This window comes from Macaca thibetana, chromosome 13, assembly GCF_024542745.1.
Source record: "Macaca thibetana thibetana isolate TM-01 chromosome 13, ASM2454274v1, whole genome shotgun sequence".
NCBI classification, from domain to species: domain Eukaryota; kingdom Metazoa; phylum Chordata; class Mammalia; order Primates; family Cercopithecidae; genus Macaca; species Macaca thibetana.
The window spans coordinates 97,673,135-97,692,129 of record NC_065590.1 but is presented as its reverse complement, the minus strand read 5'-3'; the positions used below and the strand labels follow the sequence as shown (position 1 = coordinate 97,692,129).

General features: G+C 47.0%; 3 protein-coding genes across 8 annotated transcripts in view; 2 read left to right on the top strand and 1 right to left on the bottom strand.

Moving 5' to 3' along the window:
• The window catches only part of IAH1 (isoamyl acetate hydrolyzing esterase 1 (putative)), a 359,243-nt gene that overhangs the window by 275,212 nt on the left and 65,036 nt on the right, over nt 1-18,995 (top strand). The gene's annotated exons all lie outside the window — the stretch shown is intronic.
• ITGB1BP1 (integrin subunit beta 1 binding protein 1) lies at nt 376-17,151 on the bottom strand. 5 transcript variants are annotated; one of them, XM_050753958.1, is made up of 9 exons: nt 17,010-17,151; nt 14,308-14,360; nt 13,897-14,048; nt 12,530-12,636; nt 8,115-8,193; nt 6,230-6,366; nt 1,832-1,924; nt 1,153-1,302; nt 376-608 (listed from the first exon to the last, which is right to left on the bottom strand). In XM_050753958.1, the coding sequence occupies exons 4-9, from the start codon at nt 12,599-12,601 to the stop codon at nt 537-539; spliced, it is 603 nt and encodes a 200-aa protein (XP_050609915.1). In that variant the 5' UTR covers nt 12,602-12,636; nt 13,897-14,048; nt 14,308-14,360; nt 17,010-17,151; the 3' UTR covers nt 376-536. The 5 variants fall into 5 exon arrangements, with proteins under 5 accessions (XP_050609915.1, XP_050609916.1, XP_050609912.1 ...); XM_050753959.1 differs by having other exon boundaries at nt 13,983-14,048; XM_050753955.1 differs by lacking the exon at nt 14,308-14,360 and having other exon boundaries at nt 17,010-17,135.
• The window catches only part of CPSF3 (cleavage and polyadenylation specific factor 3), a 51,750-nt gene continuing 49,885 nt past the window's right edge, over nt 17,131-18,995 (top strand). For both annotated transcript variants that reach the window (XM_050753903.1, XM_050753904.1), the window contains exon 1: nt 17,131-17,449. In XM_050753903.1, the coding sequence (XP_050609860.1) occupies nt 17,289-17,449 (161 nt within the window). In that variant the 5' untranslated portion in view covers nt 17,131-17,288. The remainder of the gene's footprint in view (nt 17,450-18,995) is intronic.

The window sequence follows — 18,995 nt, the reverse complement described above, 5'->3', positions numbered from 1 at the left end:
GTAATCCTTTAAGGTTCTCTTAACTCTAAGAATTGTGGTTTGCCAGCATGTTATCTTGACCAGACACTTCTGAAAATCTACTTTGTGTGTCTTAAGTTGCCAAGGTCACTGTTGCAAACCAGCATGAATCCTGGTCTACCTGTCCACACCTCTGCCGGAGAGAGGTCCATGCCAGTGATCCCACGTCACTGGGAAGCCACTACGGAACACATGTCATCAGTCTTCCTCAGGCAGGCCTTCGGTGTTTGTCACTGAAAGGACCTCTGGGACACCTAGGCTTCTGTGACACTTAGGTTAAGCTTATTTGAACTTGAAAAAGACAAATGAAGTTTTTTTATCCCAGAAAGTAGATGACTTCATTGAGAGTTAACTCACTGTAATATGACACATTTTAATAAATGATCAGCATTTTACACAATCCATCTTCTTCAGAAAACCTAGAGCAAGGGATCACTTCATTATTTGCATAACACTTCAGCACCGCAGATTAAAAACAGCTGAACTTTCAGATGAAGTTGACTTCTTGATTGCAGGATTCAAGGTTTCTCAGATGTTAATACAGAGTCAAAAGCAGTGGATAAAACCTTGCAAATGGCTTGTGCTTGTTCCTACATAACGTGAAAAGATAGAGTAAGAGCAACATTCGCTGATCTCTTCATGAACTTAATTTGGCTAGCAGAGGCACACACCTAACCCTCTTAAGACCTCTCCTAAGCAAGCTGACAACACATGCCTGCCTAGGTCAGTGGAACCCACACTATGAGCTTCCCTGCACGTGGGCCCTTTGCCCTCCTTCAGAGAGGAGCAAACAGCGACTGCAGCCTGAGAAGGCTGATCACGCAGTCTAGGACAGCAACAGCTTTCGGAAATGGAGGGAGCCTTTGGCCCCTGGAGGATACGCTTTTCCTCAGCTGCTTTGTTTACCTTTTAAATCCAGGCACGAGTGAGTGCTGCCACTGGCCCTAACAGAAATGGTTCACACACCTGCGCTGTCTTGCCAGCTGGCTGACCTCCAGCCTAATATTCATTCCCTATCCCCAGGCCAGATATTCCATATATAATGGATCGTATTTCTTCAACCTTCAAAAACAACAGTAGTCCCTGGGTTTTGCGACGACCAGTAAGCAGCTAACCAAAGTAACAAAGTCTCACCAGGCTGTTGCACTGATAAACCCACAGGCTGTATTCTTCATTGCTTGCATCTGTGGTCTTCAGAGCCAGTAAGCTTTTTCCCGCCCCGAGACCATCATCGTAACACACCATCCGGATTATTAAGTAGAGAGCATGCCTGTGCAAAACATCCTGCAGCAGTCAGGAAAGATTCCGAGAGATCAGGACTCACATGTTTGTCAGTCCTAATGACACACCCTCCCAGGCAGAGTGAGGCTTGAAACAGCATATCCATAGGTTTCTCACCCCAAGGGATGTTCCTGTATGCTCAGTCTTGGGCAATTTGCCTTCAGGATCACGCCTTTTTAAATCCCAGCAAGACAGGAGTGGAGTGATCTAAACTGACTATCCCAGTGTCTGTGCCCACCTTCCAAGCTGACAGCTACTCTTAATTGATGAGGGGCCCTTGGTTGAAAATGCATCCGGAGGCATCTGTGTGAGTTTGGGGGTTGGGGACAGGTTGCATGGACCCTTCCAACACAGGAGAGAAAAGGAGGCCCCTATTCACCCTAAGAAATTGGTCACGTTTAAGACCAACTGCCAGGACTGTTTACAAACCAATCACTGCAAACAGGAGTGGCTCTAATTAGAAGGGGGCTCTTAATGGCCTGAATTCCCTGTTATCTAAAACATAATTTTCTTAATAAATTATATTACTTACATATTGATCTGATGTTGATACTTTTATGCCATACTTGGAAACTCCCATAATAAATTCTTCCTCTGGAGGAACAAAAGGCAACTTTCCGTCTTGCTTTAAAGTAAAAATAAAGTATATGATAAAGATTAAAATTACATTATAGTCTTATTTCTGACTACTCGAGTATCTGGCCATCACAAGCCCAAACCCTTTAAAGAATGTGGGGTACAGAGCCAGGCAAGAGTTTCTCTCCACAGAGGCAGAAGACACATTTCCCCCCATTTAAAAAAAGTTTATTTCTGAGACAGAGTCTCACTCTGTCACCCAGGCTGTAGTGCAGTGGCATGATCTCAGCTCGGTGCAACCTCTGCCTCCTGGGTTCAAGTGAGCACATCTGGCTAGTTTTTGTATTTTTAGTACAGATGGATTGTATTTCATCACGTTGGCCAGGCTGGTCGTGAACTCCTGACCTCAAGTGATCCGCCCACCACAGCCTCCCAAAATGCTGGGATTACAGGCATGAGCCACCGTGTGGGCCATTAATTTATTTTTAAATACAGATGGTACTGCCTTAGGCTGGTCTTGAACTCTTCTTGGCCTCAGGTAACTCTCCCAAGTTGGTCTCCCAAAGTGCTGGCATTACAGGCATGAGCCACTGTGCCCAGCCCCATTTTTACAGCCCACAACTCTGAGCAAAATTCACATCCATCCCTTTCATGCATGTTGTCTGTCTTGGTGTTAATCCTAATTACAAACTGAGCTGCCTCTCACAGATCCTGCTGAGGTTAAAATATCTACATTAGAAAAATTAAGGTCTTCACTTCCATAGCGTGGACCAGTGTTAGCACGTGGGATGATCAGGAAGCAGAGCCCACATACCCTGCCCAGATGGGAAGGCGTGTCTGGTGATCCCAGGCCTCAGGGCTTTGGGCTGGCAAGTGCTGCTGATGAGCAGTTACTCCACTCACAAAAACATGAATCGGAGTTTTGAGCTACTCAGAAACGGCAGATAATCCCTGACGGCTTCCCTACTGGACGATCCAGTCTCAGCTCCCAGACCGGAATACCACCTATTTCGTCTTCCCTAACATAAGACACTGTTGGCAACCTATGGATGTTCCATACTGTAAATGGTTTTGAGGAACCACTTGCTCACATTAAAGAAATCATAGTAAATAAGTTGCATCCACAATGTCACAGTACCCTCTTCCCAACTGCTTCCCACAGTAGGTTTAAAGCAATTCCAAGAATCACGGTATGGGATAACAGTCATGCTACTGTCAATACTGGAATTTTAGCAAGCAAAAATTCTATGGTGATATGAGAAATCGAGCAGTCCTTATAGGAATGCAAATAATGCTGGTGTATTTTTGAGAGGAAAATAATTGATCCTTCAGTACAACACTCAAACCGGTTATTGCTTTTATGGTAAGACCACACTGAACATTGCGGCTCGTTCTTGGAAACTACAACTTCAAGAGAAACCATGCATATAACAAAACCATTTTTTTTTCTCTTCAGCATCATAAAACATTGTAACAAAATGACCTTGAAAAACGAGATACTGGAGGAACTAATCTAGATGGTTTTCCAAGAACCAATCAACGAGGTTACCAGAGGACTTAATGTAGTTTGTTGGAATGACTTTACATTTCCAACAAATGCTGGATAATAATTTCACTCGTCCAGACTACCATGAGTTCTTTTTTTCTTGAGACGGAGTTTCGCTCTTGTCACCCAGGCTGTAGTGCAGTGGCGCGATCTCGGCTCACTGCAACCTCCGCCTCCCAGGTTCAAGCAATTCTCATGCCTCAAGTCTCCCGAGTAGCTGGGATTACAGGCACGCGCCACCACGCCCAGCTAATTTTTTTGTATTTTTAGTAGAGATGGAGTTTCACCGTGTTAGGCAGGATGGTCTCGATCTCCTGACCTCGTGATCCGCCCACCTCAGCCTCCCAAAGTGCTGGAATTACAGACCTGAGCCACCATGCCCAGCCCGAGTTCTCTCTTAAATGGCAATTTAGATTCACTGATGTTGTCCTTCAGACATAAGTATCTTCCTTTACTTTCATAAAGATATGAAACTTCATTTCAGATTTTTTGAGACGGTCTCACTGTTTTGTCACCCAGGCTAGAGTGCAGTGATAGAATGATGGCTCACTGCAACCCTGACCTCCTGGGCTCAAGGAATCCCCCTGCCTTGGCCTTCTGAGTATCTGGGACTACCAGTGCATAACACCACACTCAGCTGAATTTTTTAGATGTTTTGTAGGGACGGGGTCTTGCCCAGGTGGGTGTTTTTTTTGTTTGAGACAGTCTCACTATGTCACCCAGGGCTAGAGTGCAGTGGCACAATCTTGGCTCACTGCAGCCTCTGCCTCCTGAGTTCAAGCAAGCAGTTCAACCTCAGCCTCCGGATTAGCTGGGATTATAGGCGTGCACCACCACGCCCAGCTGATTTTTGTATTTTTAGTAGAGATGGGGTTTTTGCTATATTGGCCAGGCTGGTCCTGAACTCTTGGCCTCAAGTGATCTGCCCGCCTTGGCCTCCCAACGTACAGGCATGAGCCACTGCACTCAACAATTTAAAATTTTTTTTTTGTAGAAACGAGGTCTCACTGTGTTGCCCAGGCTGGTTTTGAACTCCTGGGTTCAGGTGATCTCCCCACTCTGCCTCCCAAAATGCTGGGATTACAGGCGTGAGCCACCATGCCCTGCCACGTTATATTTCATATTCTCATTCTCCATGATTTAAGAGATTACACATTCTTCAGATTAACACTCTCTGAAGTTAAGGAATCTTTTTATTGCAGTAATATCCCTCTTTTAATGCGCACATAAAAATGTAATTTCGTTTTCTAGAAACTCCAGAAACAATTTACTTTCAATTTACTTTCCGAATTCACTAAGTCTTTTGGCTCATGCACTTCCACCACTGGCAAGGGTACAGATTTTATAAAATTTCATGCTTATATAGTTTACACCTTATACTTTTGATTTAATTTTCCTTCTTAATTTTCCTTCATGATGATTATTTTTTATCGTCTTGATTTTATCTTTTTGAAACTCACTCATCTCAATTCTTGTTAGAAACCTTGCATGAATAAACAGATATGTTAGGTCGACATCATTATGAATTAGATTATTCAGAGACAAAACTGGTCTGATGGTGGTACGGTGAGGTTGTGCCAGATTATTTTAAAAGAAGAACCTAAGGAATATAACCAGTCACCACAATACCACAATCAGCTCCTCATTTAAATAGGATTGATCAGCCCCATAAAGAAAGTATTAATAGGCCAGGCACAGTGGCTCAGGCCTGTAATCCCAGCATTTTCGGAGGCAGAGGCAGGTGGATCACTTGAGGTCAGGGGTTCACAACCAGCTTGGGCAACACAGTGAAACCCCATCTGTACTAAAATACGAAAAATTAGCCGGGTGTGGCAGCACGCGCCTGTAGTCCCAGCTACTCAGGAAGCTGAGGCAGGAGAATCGCTCGAACCCGAGAGGTGGAGGTTGCAGTGGGGCGAGATCACGCCACTGCACTCCAGCCTGGGTGACAGAGCAAGACTGTCTCAAAAAAAAAAAAAAAAAGGATTCACCAGGTGTGGTGGCTCACGCCTGTAATCCGAACACTTTGGGAGGCCGAGGCGGGTGAATCACAAGGGCAGGAGTTCGAGACGAGCCTGACCAACATGGTGAAACCCCATCTCTGCTAAAAATACAAAAATCAGCCAGGCATGGTGGCCAGCGCCTATAATCCCAGCTACTCAGGTGGTTGAGGTGGGAGAATCTCTTGAACCTGGGAGGCGGAGGTTGCAATGAGCTGAGATCGCACCACTGCACTCCAGCCTGGGCAACAGAGCAAGACTCCATCTCAAAAAAAAAAAAAAAAATTAAAAAGTACTGTGGGCCGGCCGCAGTGGCTCACGCCTACAATCCCAGCGCTTTGGGAAGCCGAGGTGGGCAGATCACCTGAGGTCGGGAGTTCAAGACCAGCCTGACCAACATGGAGAAACCCTGTCTCTACTAAAAGTACAAAATTAGCTGGGCATGGTGACGGGCGCCTGTAATCCCAACTACTCGGGAGGCTGAGGCAGGAGAATTGCTTGAACCCGGGAGGCAGAGATTGCAGTGAGCCAAGATCATGCCATTGCACTCCAGCCTGGGCAACAAAAGCGAAACTCCGTCTCAAAAAAAAAAAAAAAGTACCGTGTTGGAAGGAAGGAACGGCGCCCGTGTTCCTACGCGGCTCAGCGCTCACGCACATGTGCAGTGGTGATGCGGGGGCTTCCAGTCCAGAGCAAGTGGAGCGGCACCCAGTGGACCCGAGGAGTGAGCCTTTGCCCCAAAGCCACGAGCTGGCTCCCCAGACTCTCAGAACCAGAGAGTTAAGGAATTTTTTTTTTTTTTTTTTACCTGGGCAACGTCTATATAATTTATCAGGTCTAATGGCCCTTCAAGGCCTTTTCCCTCAGAGAGTTTCAGTTTCTCAATGGCACCAACATATTTTATTCGAAATTCTGCGCAGGTATCTGAATTATTGTTGCTTTGTCCTAAAGATGAAAGAAAAGTGGTAAGACTTCAGAAGAAATATCTGCATTACAGGGTATCCTCAGTCCCTTCCCAAATAAAAACCAGACAGTCATTAGAACACAACCACTAATTACAAATTTTATAATGCAAAATATTTGTATATAATGGGGAAGAACTTAAAATTTCACTAACCCTTTATGACTCATGGTATACTAAATATAATATACAAAGGTCTCAATAATAGGAATAAATATTAACCTTCCCTTCAAAACAAACAGTAAAGAAAAGGTTACTACATAATGATTACCTTTTTGATGCATGATATTTATTTTTGGTTCTTTGTCCCTCTTCACCATTTTTTTCCCCTGTAGAGACAGGGTCTCACTACATTGCCTAGGCTGGTCTTAAACTCCTGGGCTCAAGCGATCCTCCCACCTTGGCCTCCCAAAGTGCTGGAATTACAGGCATGATCCACCGTGCCTGGCCTACCATGTTAGCTTTCTTTCCTCATTCAGGAAGCCTACTCTTCCTCTACCATTCCATCAGAAAAGACCACATAGTTTTTCTTTTTAATGTCGATGGAATAATGCCAGGCAGGAAGTCTCTTAACCTAACAGCAACGGTTGAAGAGTTGTGTGTGTGCCACAAAATCTAGCCAATACAAAAACTACTACAAACGACTTACAATCTCAACCATATTAAGGAAATACTATATGATTACTTTTAGGTTATGTAATAAAAAGATGCCCACAACTTTAATAATTTTAAAGGCATTTGGCAGTAAAGACAATGGACTTAATGCTCCAACATTCTCTGTTACAGATTCACTAGGACAATTCCTGAGAGAAAAAGAGGAATTTGGACAAGAAAATGAATATATTTCCAGTTAGCCACCAGCTACTTAGGGAGCTTGGGTTAGAAGTCACCTCTTGATTTCTTTTCTTTTTTTTTTTGAGACGGAGTCTCGTTCTGTCGCCCAGGCTGGAGTGCAGTGGTGTGATTCGCAGCTCACTGCAACCTCCACCTCTGGGTTCAAGCAATTCTCCTGCCTCAGCCTCCCGAGTAGCTGGGATTACAAGCATGCGCCACCACGCCCAGCTAATTTTTTGTATTTTTAGTAGAGACGGGGTTTCACCATGTTGGCCAGGCTAGTCTCAAACTCCTGACCTCAGGTGATCCACCTGCCTTGGCCTCCCAAAGTGCTGGGATTATAGGCGTGAGCCAACACGCCCAGCCTGTTTCTAAGGATCTACTAATTTTGGGCAGCTGCATAAATATCTACAAGGGTCTGGGCCAGATCCTCCCCTTAATTACTTGTGTTGGTGGTGGTCATGAGCTGGTGAATCTCTGGGTTCCTTGGGGTAAATGAATGGCTCCTTAGCCCTTTAATCACCAAGATATTTGCCCTATTCCCCATAGACAACGTAAGTCCAATGGAATTCACCTTCTGCCACCCCATTTCTTTTAATTTTTGTGGGTACATAGTAGGTGTATGTATTTATTGCCACCTCATTTCTTTAAAAACTATTTTGAAACTTCCAGTTTGCCCATGTGCCTGTGCCAATCTCCAAAGGCTATGTGGTTCCCCAATCACACCACACCCTCAGCCCATGTCCCACCAAATCTGGGCCCACTTCTAAACTCTTGTCAAAAGTGGCAAAGGAGAGGAAGAAAGCCACAAATACTGAAGAACTCGCGCTACCCCAGTAAAACCACAAGAACATCAGTGAAAAGCACAGACAATCAATGATCCAACCCTTTTCTGTACCTGAGCTTTTGGTGGAATCTGTGTCGAGGCTGGCCACCGTGCTGGATCGTGAAAGACCCCCAAGGCTAGAATCTACAGACTGAGAAACAGAAAAACAAGTAAAAAACCTCCACAGAAGCAGCCGTGTCTTCTCTGAAGTCCTCTAACCCATTCAAATTATTTATTAGAGTTGAGCTGACATATACGAAATCATGCCAATTATTCAGGCATATCGACTGTGACAGATTTTTCTTAAGACAAATTCTGCAACAAACTTCAAAAAAAAAAAAAATCACATAATCCCAACTGTTCGTTCGTCCCACGACATAATATTGGATAAACGTGGTGGCAATATTCTTAGTCTAAATCGAAGCCATTACCACCACCTCCTTACAAGATGCCTTCTAAGAATATTCTTGTGAACATCTCGCCTTGCTTTCACATTAGTTCCACTGAACCCAAAACAAACCCTGTGCAGAAAGCCAGGCAAGGACCATGATCCCTGCTTAATAAACGAGGAAGGAGACAGAGACGTTTAGTGACTTATCCAAGGTAACATCTAGTAAATGGCTCCGATCTCAAACCTAGGTCTCTTAATTCTAGGTCTCCGGTCCAGTGCTTCTGCAATTATTCCAACTCATGTCTGGCCTGCAGCAGGAATTCAGGGGCTAACTGGCAGAGAAGAGTAGACTATCATGTGAACTGTCACAAAAAAACAACACAACTGTTGAGCAAAATAGAATGATATGTAAAGGGAGTTTGTTCCTCAGAGCTATATTCCCAATTTCTTTAGAAATAATATTCTGTGGCCGGGCGTGGTGGCTGACACCTGTAATCCCAGTACTTTGGGAGGCTGAGGCGGGTGGATCACCTGAGGACAGGAGTTCGAAACCAGCCTGGCCAACGTGGTGAAACCCCGTCTCTACTAAAAAAAAAAAATACAGCTGGGCATGGTGGCTCACACCTGTAATCCCAGCACTTTGGGAGGCTGAGGGGTGTGGATCACCTGAGGTCAGGAGTTCGAGACCAGCCTGGCCCACATGGTAAAACCCCGTCTCTAACCAAAAATACAAAACTTAGCTGGGTACGGTGGCGGGTGCTTATAATCCCAGCTACTCAGGAGGCTGAGGCATGAGAATCGCTTGAACCTGGGAGTCAGAGGTTTCAGTGAGCTGAGATCACGCCACTGCACTCCAGCTTAGGCAATAAGAGCGAAACTCCGTCTCAAAACAAACAACAACAACAAAACACAATACAAAAATTAGCCAGGCGTGGTGGCACATGCCTATAGTCTCAGCTACTTGGCAGGCTGAGGCAGGAAAATTGCTTGAACCCGGAGGCAGAGGTTGCAGTGAGCCGAGATCACGCCACTGCACTCCAGCCTGGGTGACAGAGCGAGGCTCCGTCTCCAAAAATAAAAATAAAACAAGACATTGGGCCACACAGGTGAGATTCCCCTGCGGAGTCCTCACGCTTAAGGCTGAGGAAGTGGCAGTAGGGAGGTTCTGTGTTGACCAGTTCCAGGAGTTCAAAAACTTCCAAGAACATGGTTCGCTTCCCCATTCTACGGCTGCACAGGACTCCTACAATGTCAGGTTTCTGTGCTTCTGGTTACAACGCCACCCACCAGCTCCGCCACGCCGAGATATGCCAGCTCACCCTGCCCTGACTGGAAACTGAGTGGCAGTCGTGTGTCTCTGTCTCATTCACGTGTGGCTGTTATTTAACAGCATGGCACATGTGGGGCATGGGAGGCCGGCAGGCACCCAGGATGAAAAGTCTAGGGAGGCATCTCCTGAGGGGGCCTTGTGCGACCCTGTGAGACGCCTCCTTCCATGCTGTGCCTCACCCTGGTCCTGGGACTGAGTGAACACACAGCTTTAAAATTAGAGCGCTCACAAGGGTGGAAAATCATGAAGAGGCTGTTCAGACCGGACTCGGCCTCCAGCTTCCTGCCTGTGCCTGGGATGTCTAACTCCCTTCCTCATTTATGCCTATTTGACCTGTATTCCTCATTTATGCCTATTTGACCCATATATTTTAAGGTCTCATTCACTAACCGCTTTTTTCGGGAAGACTTCTGTGATGGTTAATTTTATATATCAACTTCTCTGGGCTAAGTACCCAGATATTTGGTCAAATACAAGTCAAGACATTGCCGTGAAGGTGTTTCTTTAAATGAGATTAACGTCTACCCCAGCAGACAGGGAGCACAGCAGAGGACCCTCCACAGTGTGGGTGGGCCTCATCCAAGCAGGTGAAGGCCTTAAAGGAAAAAGACTCAGGCTCCCGAGGAGGAGAGTCTGCCTCCAGCTGCCTCCAGGCTGCCTTTGGGCTCAAGCTGCCACTTCCACTCCCAGGGGTCTCCAGCCCGCCCGCCCTGCAGATTGCGGACTTGCAGCCCCCACAGTCACATCAGCCAATTCTTCAAAATAAACCTTGAAAATACAACAAAATCTCTCTCTAGGATAGAAACACATCCTACTGGTTCTCTGGAGAACTCCAACTAATACAACTTCCTCCACAACTTTAGGCCTATCATCTCCCCAGTCTCGGAATCCCCGAAGCAGTATTTGTCATTACCTCACACACCTTCGTGTTCTCTGAATTAGTCACTGTCTCTGGGTATCAATCATGTCTCAAGTGGTATCTGGCATCCAGGCAGAAACACCTGGAGTGAATCACTTTTTCTGCCTCCCACAGCACCTGCTATCTTAAGGCTTTAAGCTTTGATGACTCTTTTCCGCATACTCCACAAGCCATCGTCATCCATCCACAGGTCCCATGAGTGCCCACCTGGAACTCTCTGCAGAACCTGAGGTCTTAGCACTTCCTTCACACCCCGTCCAAGCCCCCATCATCTCTCAGGTTCTTACCACATCCTCCCCAGCAGTCTCTGCTCCTGCCCTTGCCCTGCTCATAGTGGCCAAAGTGACCCCCAACAAAACTTACGTAAGATTCTGTCACTCCCTGGCCCCAGGTGCCCCCGCTTTACTTCTCAGAGTAAAATCCCAGGTCTTCACAACACCTGCACCTGCCCTGCCCAGGACACGCTGGTCTCCCTACTGCCCCCTAAACACACAGGCTCGCTCCTCCCATGGGCCTTTGCTCTCTCCTCTCCCTGAACCACGATCCTTCCAGATCTTATCATGGCCCCACTTCTCCTCTAGGCCCCTGCTCAAATGCCACCAAGAAAACAAGGCCTTTTCTCGGGAGGAGGAGCAGGAAAAAAATAAATAAAATAAGACCTTCTCTTTTCTTTGAGACAGAATCTTGCTCTGTCGCCCAGGCTGGAGTCCAGTGGTGTGATCTTGGCTCACCGCAACCTTCGCCTCCTGGTTCAAGCAATTCTCCTGTCTCGGCCTCCCGAGTAGCTGGGACTACAGGTGTGTGCCACCACGCCCAGTTAATTTTTGTATTTTTAGTAGAGATGGGGTTTCACCATTTTGGCCAGGTTGGTCTCAAACTCCTGACCTCAGGTGATCTGCCCACCTTGGCTCCCAAAGGCATGGGCCACTGTGCCCGGCCTGAAAATAAGACCTTTTCTACCAGACTGTTGAACACTGCCCCTCTCCCAATCTCCCACCCCGTCCATTCCTGTAGTTTCTTCCTCCCGTGTTAGTTTCCACCATCTGAAACTCTCTATTTTACTTATTTCTTCAGTATTTTCTGCCCCATCTGAAATGGAAGCTCTGGGGCCAGGGATTTTTTCCCTCCCCCTAACCACTCTATTTTATGCCCCTTAAACAGAGTTTGGCATACAGCCGTGCTCAGTAAATACTCGGTGAATGAATGAGTGTTCACGTGCCATTGTCCAGGAGGTAGAAATAAAAATGCTATTCTTCTAAACACCAACAAAATTGGTGTCAAAAACCTAGAACAAATATAATGCAGCTATCTTTGTACTCTTATATTGAAAAATATCTGTCAGTCAAAAAGAAATCACTTCATTCTTTGAGACAAAAGTTGCCAGTTGAATAGCTCCTCAAAGGTTTGTTCGGCATGAACTAAATCCATGCTTACCTTCCAACAGCATTCGAACTCTCTAGTATACAGGTATCTGCCCATCTCACTCTTAAGTGAAACTCATTATGCACACCACAAGCCCTAGAATTCAAGAGGTCCAGCCCCTTAATGCCTGCAATTTCTATCATTTCAAAATTTTTTAAATCAGTGCTTATTTCAACGAGACCAAACTAGATGGGTCATGTCCCATCTAGTTTAATGGATTTAAGAATTTCAGAAAACCTACCAAAACAGATAAAATGAAGCTAAGCATAGAATGCATCTCTAGTGCAAAAAGTAAATGTAAAAACACACCTAGTTTGAAGATTATCAGGAGGTCTGCCCATGGTCAGTATCCTCCATACAATATCAGCTAGAAGAAACAAAACTCTCCCTGCTTTATGACTCTGTTCCAAATTCCATTTCCCTACCTTGCTCTTAGTACTGATTTCGCTACTTTGGGAACTGCTACTACTGTGTCGTTTTTTGCCTTTGCGAAACATTTTTCACCACCATTTCTTGATCCAGAGAAGATCCCCTGAAAAAACAAATATTGGTGATAGTTACATCGGGAAAAGCAACTTTTTTTTTTTTTTTAAGAGACAGAGTCTTGCTCTTACTCAGGTTGGAGTGCAGTGGCACAAACATGGCTCTCTGCAGTCTCAACCTCCTGGGATCAAGTGATCCTCCCACCTCAGCCTCCCCGAGTCGCTGGGACTACAGGCATGTGCCACTATACTCAGCTAATTTCATTTTTTGTAGAGACAGGATCTTGCCATGTTGGCCAGGCTGGTCTCAAACTCCTGCTCTCAGGTGATCCTCCCCCCTTGGCCTCCCAAAGTGCTGGGATTACAGGTGTGAACCACCATGCCCAGCCAGGAAAAGCAACTTTGATATTGGTTACAGCTACATCAGGAAATGCAACATTAAATCACTTTATGCATAATAGAAATAAAAATCATCAATTCCTTCCAGTTCTATGGGTGTGTTCCTTTTCTATAAAACATAAAACCTTTCCCTTGGATACTATTCCTTTTCATTCTTTCCTATTAAATTACAAAAAATTAACCCAATAAGCAAAAAAAGGCAGAAACCTTGGCCTAGAGGTGTGAAAAGCACTTTTCTCAAGTATTAGACATGTCGCCTAGTTCTCAAAATTTCAAGGGCCTTACTTCTCTTCAATGGATTCAAGATTTTAGCAAAATATGCTGTAACACATTGGATTTTCAGCCGAGATACTGAGATTCAGTAAGCCTCTCAGCTTCACATTCTATACTTGGTAGGGTTAAGATATATACACCTCTCAGAAATGTGCATTTTTCTGGAAGTTTTGAAATGCCTTTAAGTAACAGCTGACACAAAGACCTTCCTAGGTGCCAGCGCCTCACCCCCCTCTCTACTAAGGGCAGCTAAGGAGATGACCTTGCTTCCCAGAGTCTATGTTACACATTTCTTTTTTTGAAATTAATAAATAATGCCTTGGAAACGTAAGATTCATCCTTGCCGATTGCATAGGAGAGCATAGATTATACTTGGCACATTAACTAACCTATATGAAGCTGCATAGCTCACAGAACTCCCGGGACAGTTACACTGTCACAGCCTCATGATAACCTTGTGACATATTCATTTGCTCTACTGATGCTTTTTAAGGGCAAACCATATGCACACACTCTGCAGGGCTCTAACCCTCAAGGGGCTCGCAGAAGGTGGGCTGTAATCTGCCTTTTACAGATGAGGGAACTGTGACATGTCTTTCAAGAGGATTTATGAGTAAGATAACCTGACCAATTTTTACCAAAAACTGGGTTCTCCAGAGGGAACAAGAAAATCTGCTTGCTATAGAATTGAACACTATTTGACCGTCTTCAAGGTCCCACATACAGCGGTCTGCAGAGAGAGTTTCCTTTCATTCTGACCTGGGCGATGCTTTTCAGAGAAACAGTGCACCTGATGAAGGAAAAAGAATGAGTGACTCAGGCAGCAGTCAATGAAAGCCCCTGCTGCAACCCAGAGATTCTCTGTATTTGGAGACCCCACTCTAAGCCCACTTACTAGGGGATGACATTAGGCCACTTGCCCGAGTCTGACCCCTGAGTCCAAGCTTTTTAATCAGCCTCATCATCAGATTTATTTCTATGTTTTTGCTGTGGGGTATCAGGAAAATCTGATTTAGTCATTCATTTCTGGATAGTCAGTGAGCACCTACCAAATGCCAGGGACGCATCAGTGAACCAAACGAAGCCCCTGACCTCAAGGAGGCTGTTCTCAGCGGGAGGAGACACACCAACAAGAAAAACACACATAGAACATGTTATTAGGAAACAACTGCTATGAGGAAAACTAAGAGAAGTTAAGGAGACACAGACGGAAGGAAGGAAGGGGTGGGTATTCCAGAAAAAGATGCTCTAGATCTTTTTCTGAATGAAGTGAGGGCAGCCATAAATAGCCTGGAGGCAATGCTGTGCAGGTGGAGACGGCGCCCAAGGGAATAGTCAAGGCTGTCTGGGAGCAGGACAGCAATGGGCCCAGACAAAGTGCCACAGAAGGCCAGGCAGGCTGTGATAACAGTGGACTTTAAGAGGAAGACTCTAAAGGTTTTTTTATTTATTTTTTGCTTATCTGCTGTGATCTTCCGGAATGGAGACTTTTAAAAAGCAGTTTAGCGACACAATTAGGTGTCTTCTGTTTTTTAAACAACGACCCTGGCTGCCAGGCAGGGAACTAACTCCATAGGATAAGAGTAAAAAGAGAGAGATGCGTTGGAAGACGACTGCGGGTGATTGCTGCAAAGGAGAACCTTACCAGCACAGGACACTAGTCAGTGAGAGACGGCAGGAGAGCCTTATTCCAAGGCCTGCACAAAACGAGGTTAATGTAGCAGCATAAAGTGCCATGTTAATGGCGCTGATGGGTTAAAATGTTGATGTATATAACGTATTTAAGCATCAGATACTTCAGTATATATAAATACATATTTACATAAAGGTAACAATTTTAAATATGATTTAAATTTTAAATCAAAACATTTTAAAAACAAAATGTGATTCTACTGTTAGTGCAATCCTGAAGTGTCTCCTCAAATCCCTTGATATGAAAATCATGACACCACAATGCCTCAGCAACTCCTTAAGGCTTTCTTTTCATCATCAACCCGGGGGCTTAGGAAAAAGCAGCATTTATTAAAGTCTTTGATATCTGCTGCAATTTTGATGCATGTTCTCAAGCAAATCGTTTTTGCCTCAAAATTACTCATGCATCAAAATGAGGCCAACGATCCTGATTGGCGACTGGATGCTCCGCAGGCTCGTCAAATGCAAAGATGTCTCAAGCTGAAACCATCATCCTCCCCTCCAGATCTGCTCCTCTCCTCTTCTCTCCCCGTTAGGAAATTCTATTATTGCTGGGGGAAGCCAGGAAATCATGAATTCCTTGCTGTCCTTCAGGCCCCATATCCAATCTGGCACCAAGACCCACTGTATACCCCACCGGAAGAGCTCTCTGAGCCAGCTCTCCACCAGGCCCCATGTCATCCTAGACCATGGGCACAGACACCATTTTTTTAGAATCTGATCAATGTGATGGATACTCACCCTACAAAAATACACATCCATACAAAATTTGGCATGAATTTAAGGAATTCACAAACCCAAGGATATTGCGTGGGTAAGGGACCTTGTCCTACTGGATTCCCTAACACTTTAAATCCACCCCACACTGCAGCCAAAACGATTAAAATGATTTCTTTCAAACATAAATCTAATGCCACTAGCCTGCTGAAAATCTTTCACTGGTTCTCCAAAGTCAGAGATCAAAGTCAACGTTCTTCAGCAGGACACGCCAGGTCCTCCAGGACGCAGCTCCTAACCACCTTTCCACTTCCATCCTCCACAACCCGGGCACAGTTAATTGATCTCAGCAAGGCAAAGCTGCTCGTGGTTCTCAGGGCGATGCTCCAGTCGCCCCTGCTTTGCAGCGCCCGGGACACCCTTCACCTTTCAGGCACTTGGCTACCTCTTACCTTTCAAGGCCCCTTTCAGGCTGCAGGCCTTCCTGGGATCTCAAGGCTGGGCTCAGGGACCCACAGCTTCAGTGTACCCCTGATCACAGCGCCACGATCTGCTGTGGTCTCTGATCTCACTCTCCCAGCTGCACGCTGGTCAAAGGCGGAGCTCAGGGACTCCTCTCTGCACAGCCAGGGCGCCTGGCAGGGGACGCGCTTACTGAAGCCGAGAACTTTCTGGGGTGTCTGTGACACCCCAACAGCAATTCCCAAGTACCAAACGCCTACCACGTGCCATGCACGGTGCTAGGTGCACAGATCCCTCTCACCCTCACTGACCAGCAAGCCTGAAGGATAACAGCCCCTTTCAAACGAGGATGCCAAAGCGCCCGAAGAGTCAGTGACCTGCCCAGGGTCACCAGGGTAAGGACGGATGGGGCCAAGCTCAGGGCCTAGGGAGAGCCGGCTCCAAAGTTCCTCCCAGACGCCAGCCTGCTTGGCACCTGTCTGTCACCGTGATGGAGCACCTTCCACCTGCTGGGTGCGGAGGATGTGACAGCGAAGGGGACAGACAACCCCGACCCTGAGAGGCGGGAGGCGGCCGAAACGAGGCAGAGGAAGAGGCAGGGAAACGGCCCGCGCTGCCCGCCTTGCCTCCTCTCCCGGCTGGCAGCGGCTCCGGAAGCTACAGTCCACAACGCCCACGCCCGACCCGCGGTTCCAGGCGCCTCCACCCGCGCCCCGGGAGCGCGGACCCGCAGAGAACGCAGCCGGAGCCCAGGCATCCCTCCCCCGCCCTCCCTGCGGCCCCACCCATCCTTCCCGGCCGTCCGCGCCGCTCTCGGGGCCGTGTTCCCGTCAGGCCTCCGCGAGCTCGGCCCCGAGTGGGACGAGGGCTGGGCGCTCACCTCGCAGCCGCGGGCCCATCCTCCGGTTGCGGGCTTCGGGGTCCGCGTGGGAGCGCCGCGGCCTCCGGCACCCAGGCAGCTACTCCCGTTCCCGCTCCAGCGCCGGCTTTTCCAACGCTCCTGCCCACGTCCGCCGGGCCCCGCCTCCGAGACTAAGCGCAGGCGCAGTCCTGACGTCCCGCCCCCGGTTCCAGGACCCCGAGTGGTGGGAAGCTTCGCAAGCGACGTCCCCCAACCGGAAGTCGAGGGGAGGAGTCTAGTGCCGCGGGCTCCGGAGTGATGGAAGTTGTGCTCTTGGTGGATGGGGTTCTTCTTTCTTTCTTTACCTTCCAATTTAGGAAGACCCCGGCGACCTGTTCCCCGCCCCCGCTTCGCCCTCACACTTTCGGGATGTCTGCGATTCCTGCTGAGGAGAGCGACCAGCTGCTGATCCGACCTCTGTAAGGGACCAGCGAGAGAGGGAATGAGGCCCAGGGCTGTAAGGGGTGCGAGGGATAACCGGAGACTTTGGCCTCCTCCGTCGCCCGCGCTCCCACCGTCCCCGGCAGCCTGCCTTTGGTCCGCGCTTGCGGGCCAGGCTTCTCAGGCTCGAGGGGTTGGAGGACCACTGATTGGAAGGGGCCTGCTAGAGTGAACGGGATTTTGCTTCTTTATCAGTTTCAGGGGAGGGTATGTTGGAGTCGGAAAAAAAAAAGTTTTCCGGGGCCACCGGCCGCTTTTCGTACACGCTAAAAAGCGTTTTCACTTAGCACAAGCACGGATCTCTGCGCGTCAGGGCAAGCCGTGAGAGAGCCGGTGACGCTTATGATCGACAGGATGAGAGGAGGACCTGAATGAGGCTACAGCGGTGCAGGGAAGAATTAAGTCTGTTTCCTAACACCAGGGCTTCACATGTGCCAGAAGTTAGAAAATATTAGGGACGTGCCGTGAGTTTCGATCTTCTCAGCTCAGGTCCTAGTAGAATAAGGAAGGTGTAAAGCTGGAGAGGAGAAAGTGCAGAGGTGTTAGGGACAAAAACTCAGCCCTCGACTGTCCGTAAGGAGAGTGGCCTTTCAGTGGACATGGTCCTCATCAGTCGGGAATGCTGCTGAAGGGGAGATGCAAATATAGAGAACTTGGATTCCTACAGATGAGCATTTCGAACCCACAACATGTTTATTGTTAGATGTTAGTTGGCACAACATGAATATACGCTTTCCAAAAGGTAGAAAGTATCTCCTTTACACATTCGTTCAGTAAGGCTTCATTGAACACCTGCTTGGGACATAGTCCGTTTCCTTCTGCTTAGATCACACCTGTCATGTCTTCCTGTGATGAGCAAACACTGTCGCTTGATCTGCTAACTCAATTCTTTAGCAAGTGTCAAGTGTCAAGCACCACACGTGGGGATACAGATGCAAAGGAGGGCCCAGTTAATTGCTCTTGCCCTTATGGAGAGAATTACAGTGCACAGTGGGAAGTATTGGAGAGATACTTTGGTATAATAGGAGACCATTACTTTGAAGTCAGACCTGAAGTCCGTTATCTACTTGACCACTTAGTAGGACAACAACCTCACTAAACCTGTTTTCTCATGTGGAAATAAGATAAAACTTGAAGAGTAAAGATCGCGGTAGGTGCTTTGTAAATAATAGCTAATCTAAGAGGGCAGGTAGGCATTGCACTGAGCACTGTGAAAGTATGGAAAAGGGATTTCTGACAGATTGAGGAAAAAAGGATACCTCATGCATCCTGAAAAATGTGATGCTTGAGCTGAGTCCTAAAGAATGAGTAGGAGTTGAAGACTGGGGGGCCCAGGGTGTTCTAGGCAGTGGAAGTGGCACATGTGAAAGTGAGAGTGGCCACAACTTGTGGCCAGATTCCTCATGGCTGTAGCTAAAGAGTTGAGTTAGCAGATGAAGCGACAGGCTGTTGAGGTCCAGTTTAGGAAGCACCTCATATACATAGGAGTTTGGACCTTTATCAGATAGTCAATTACAGGGAGCC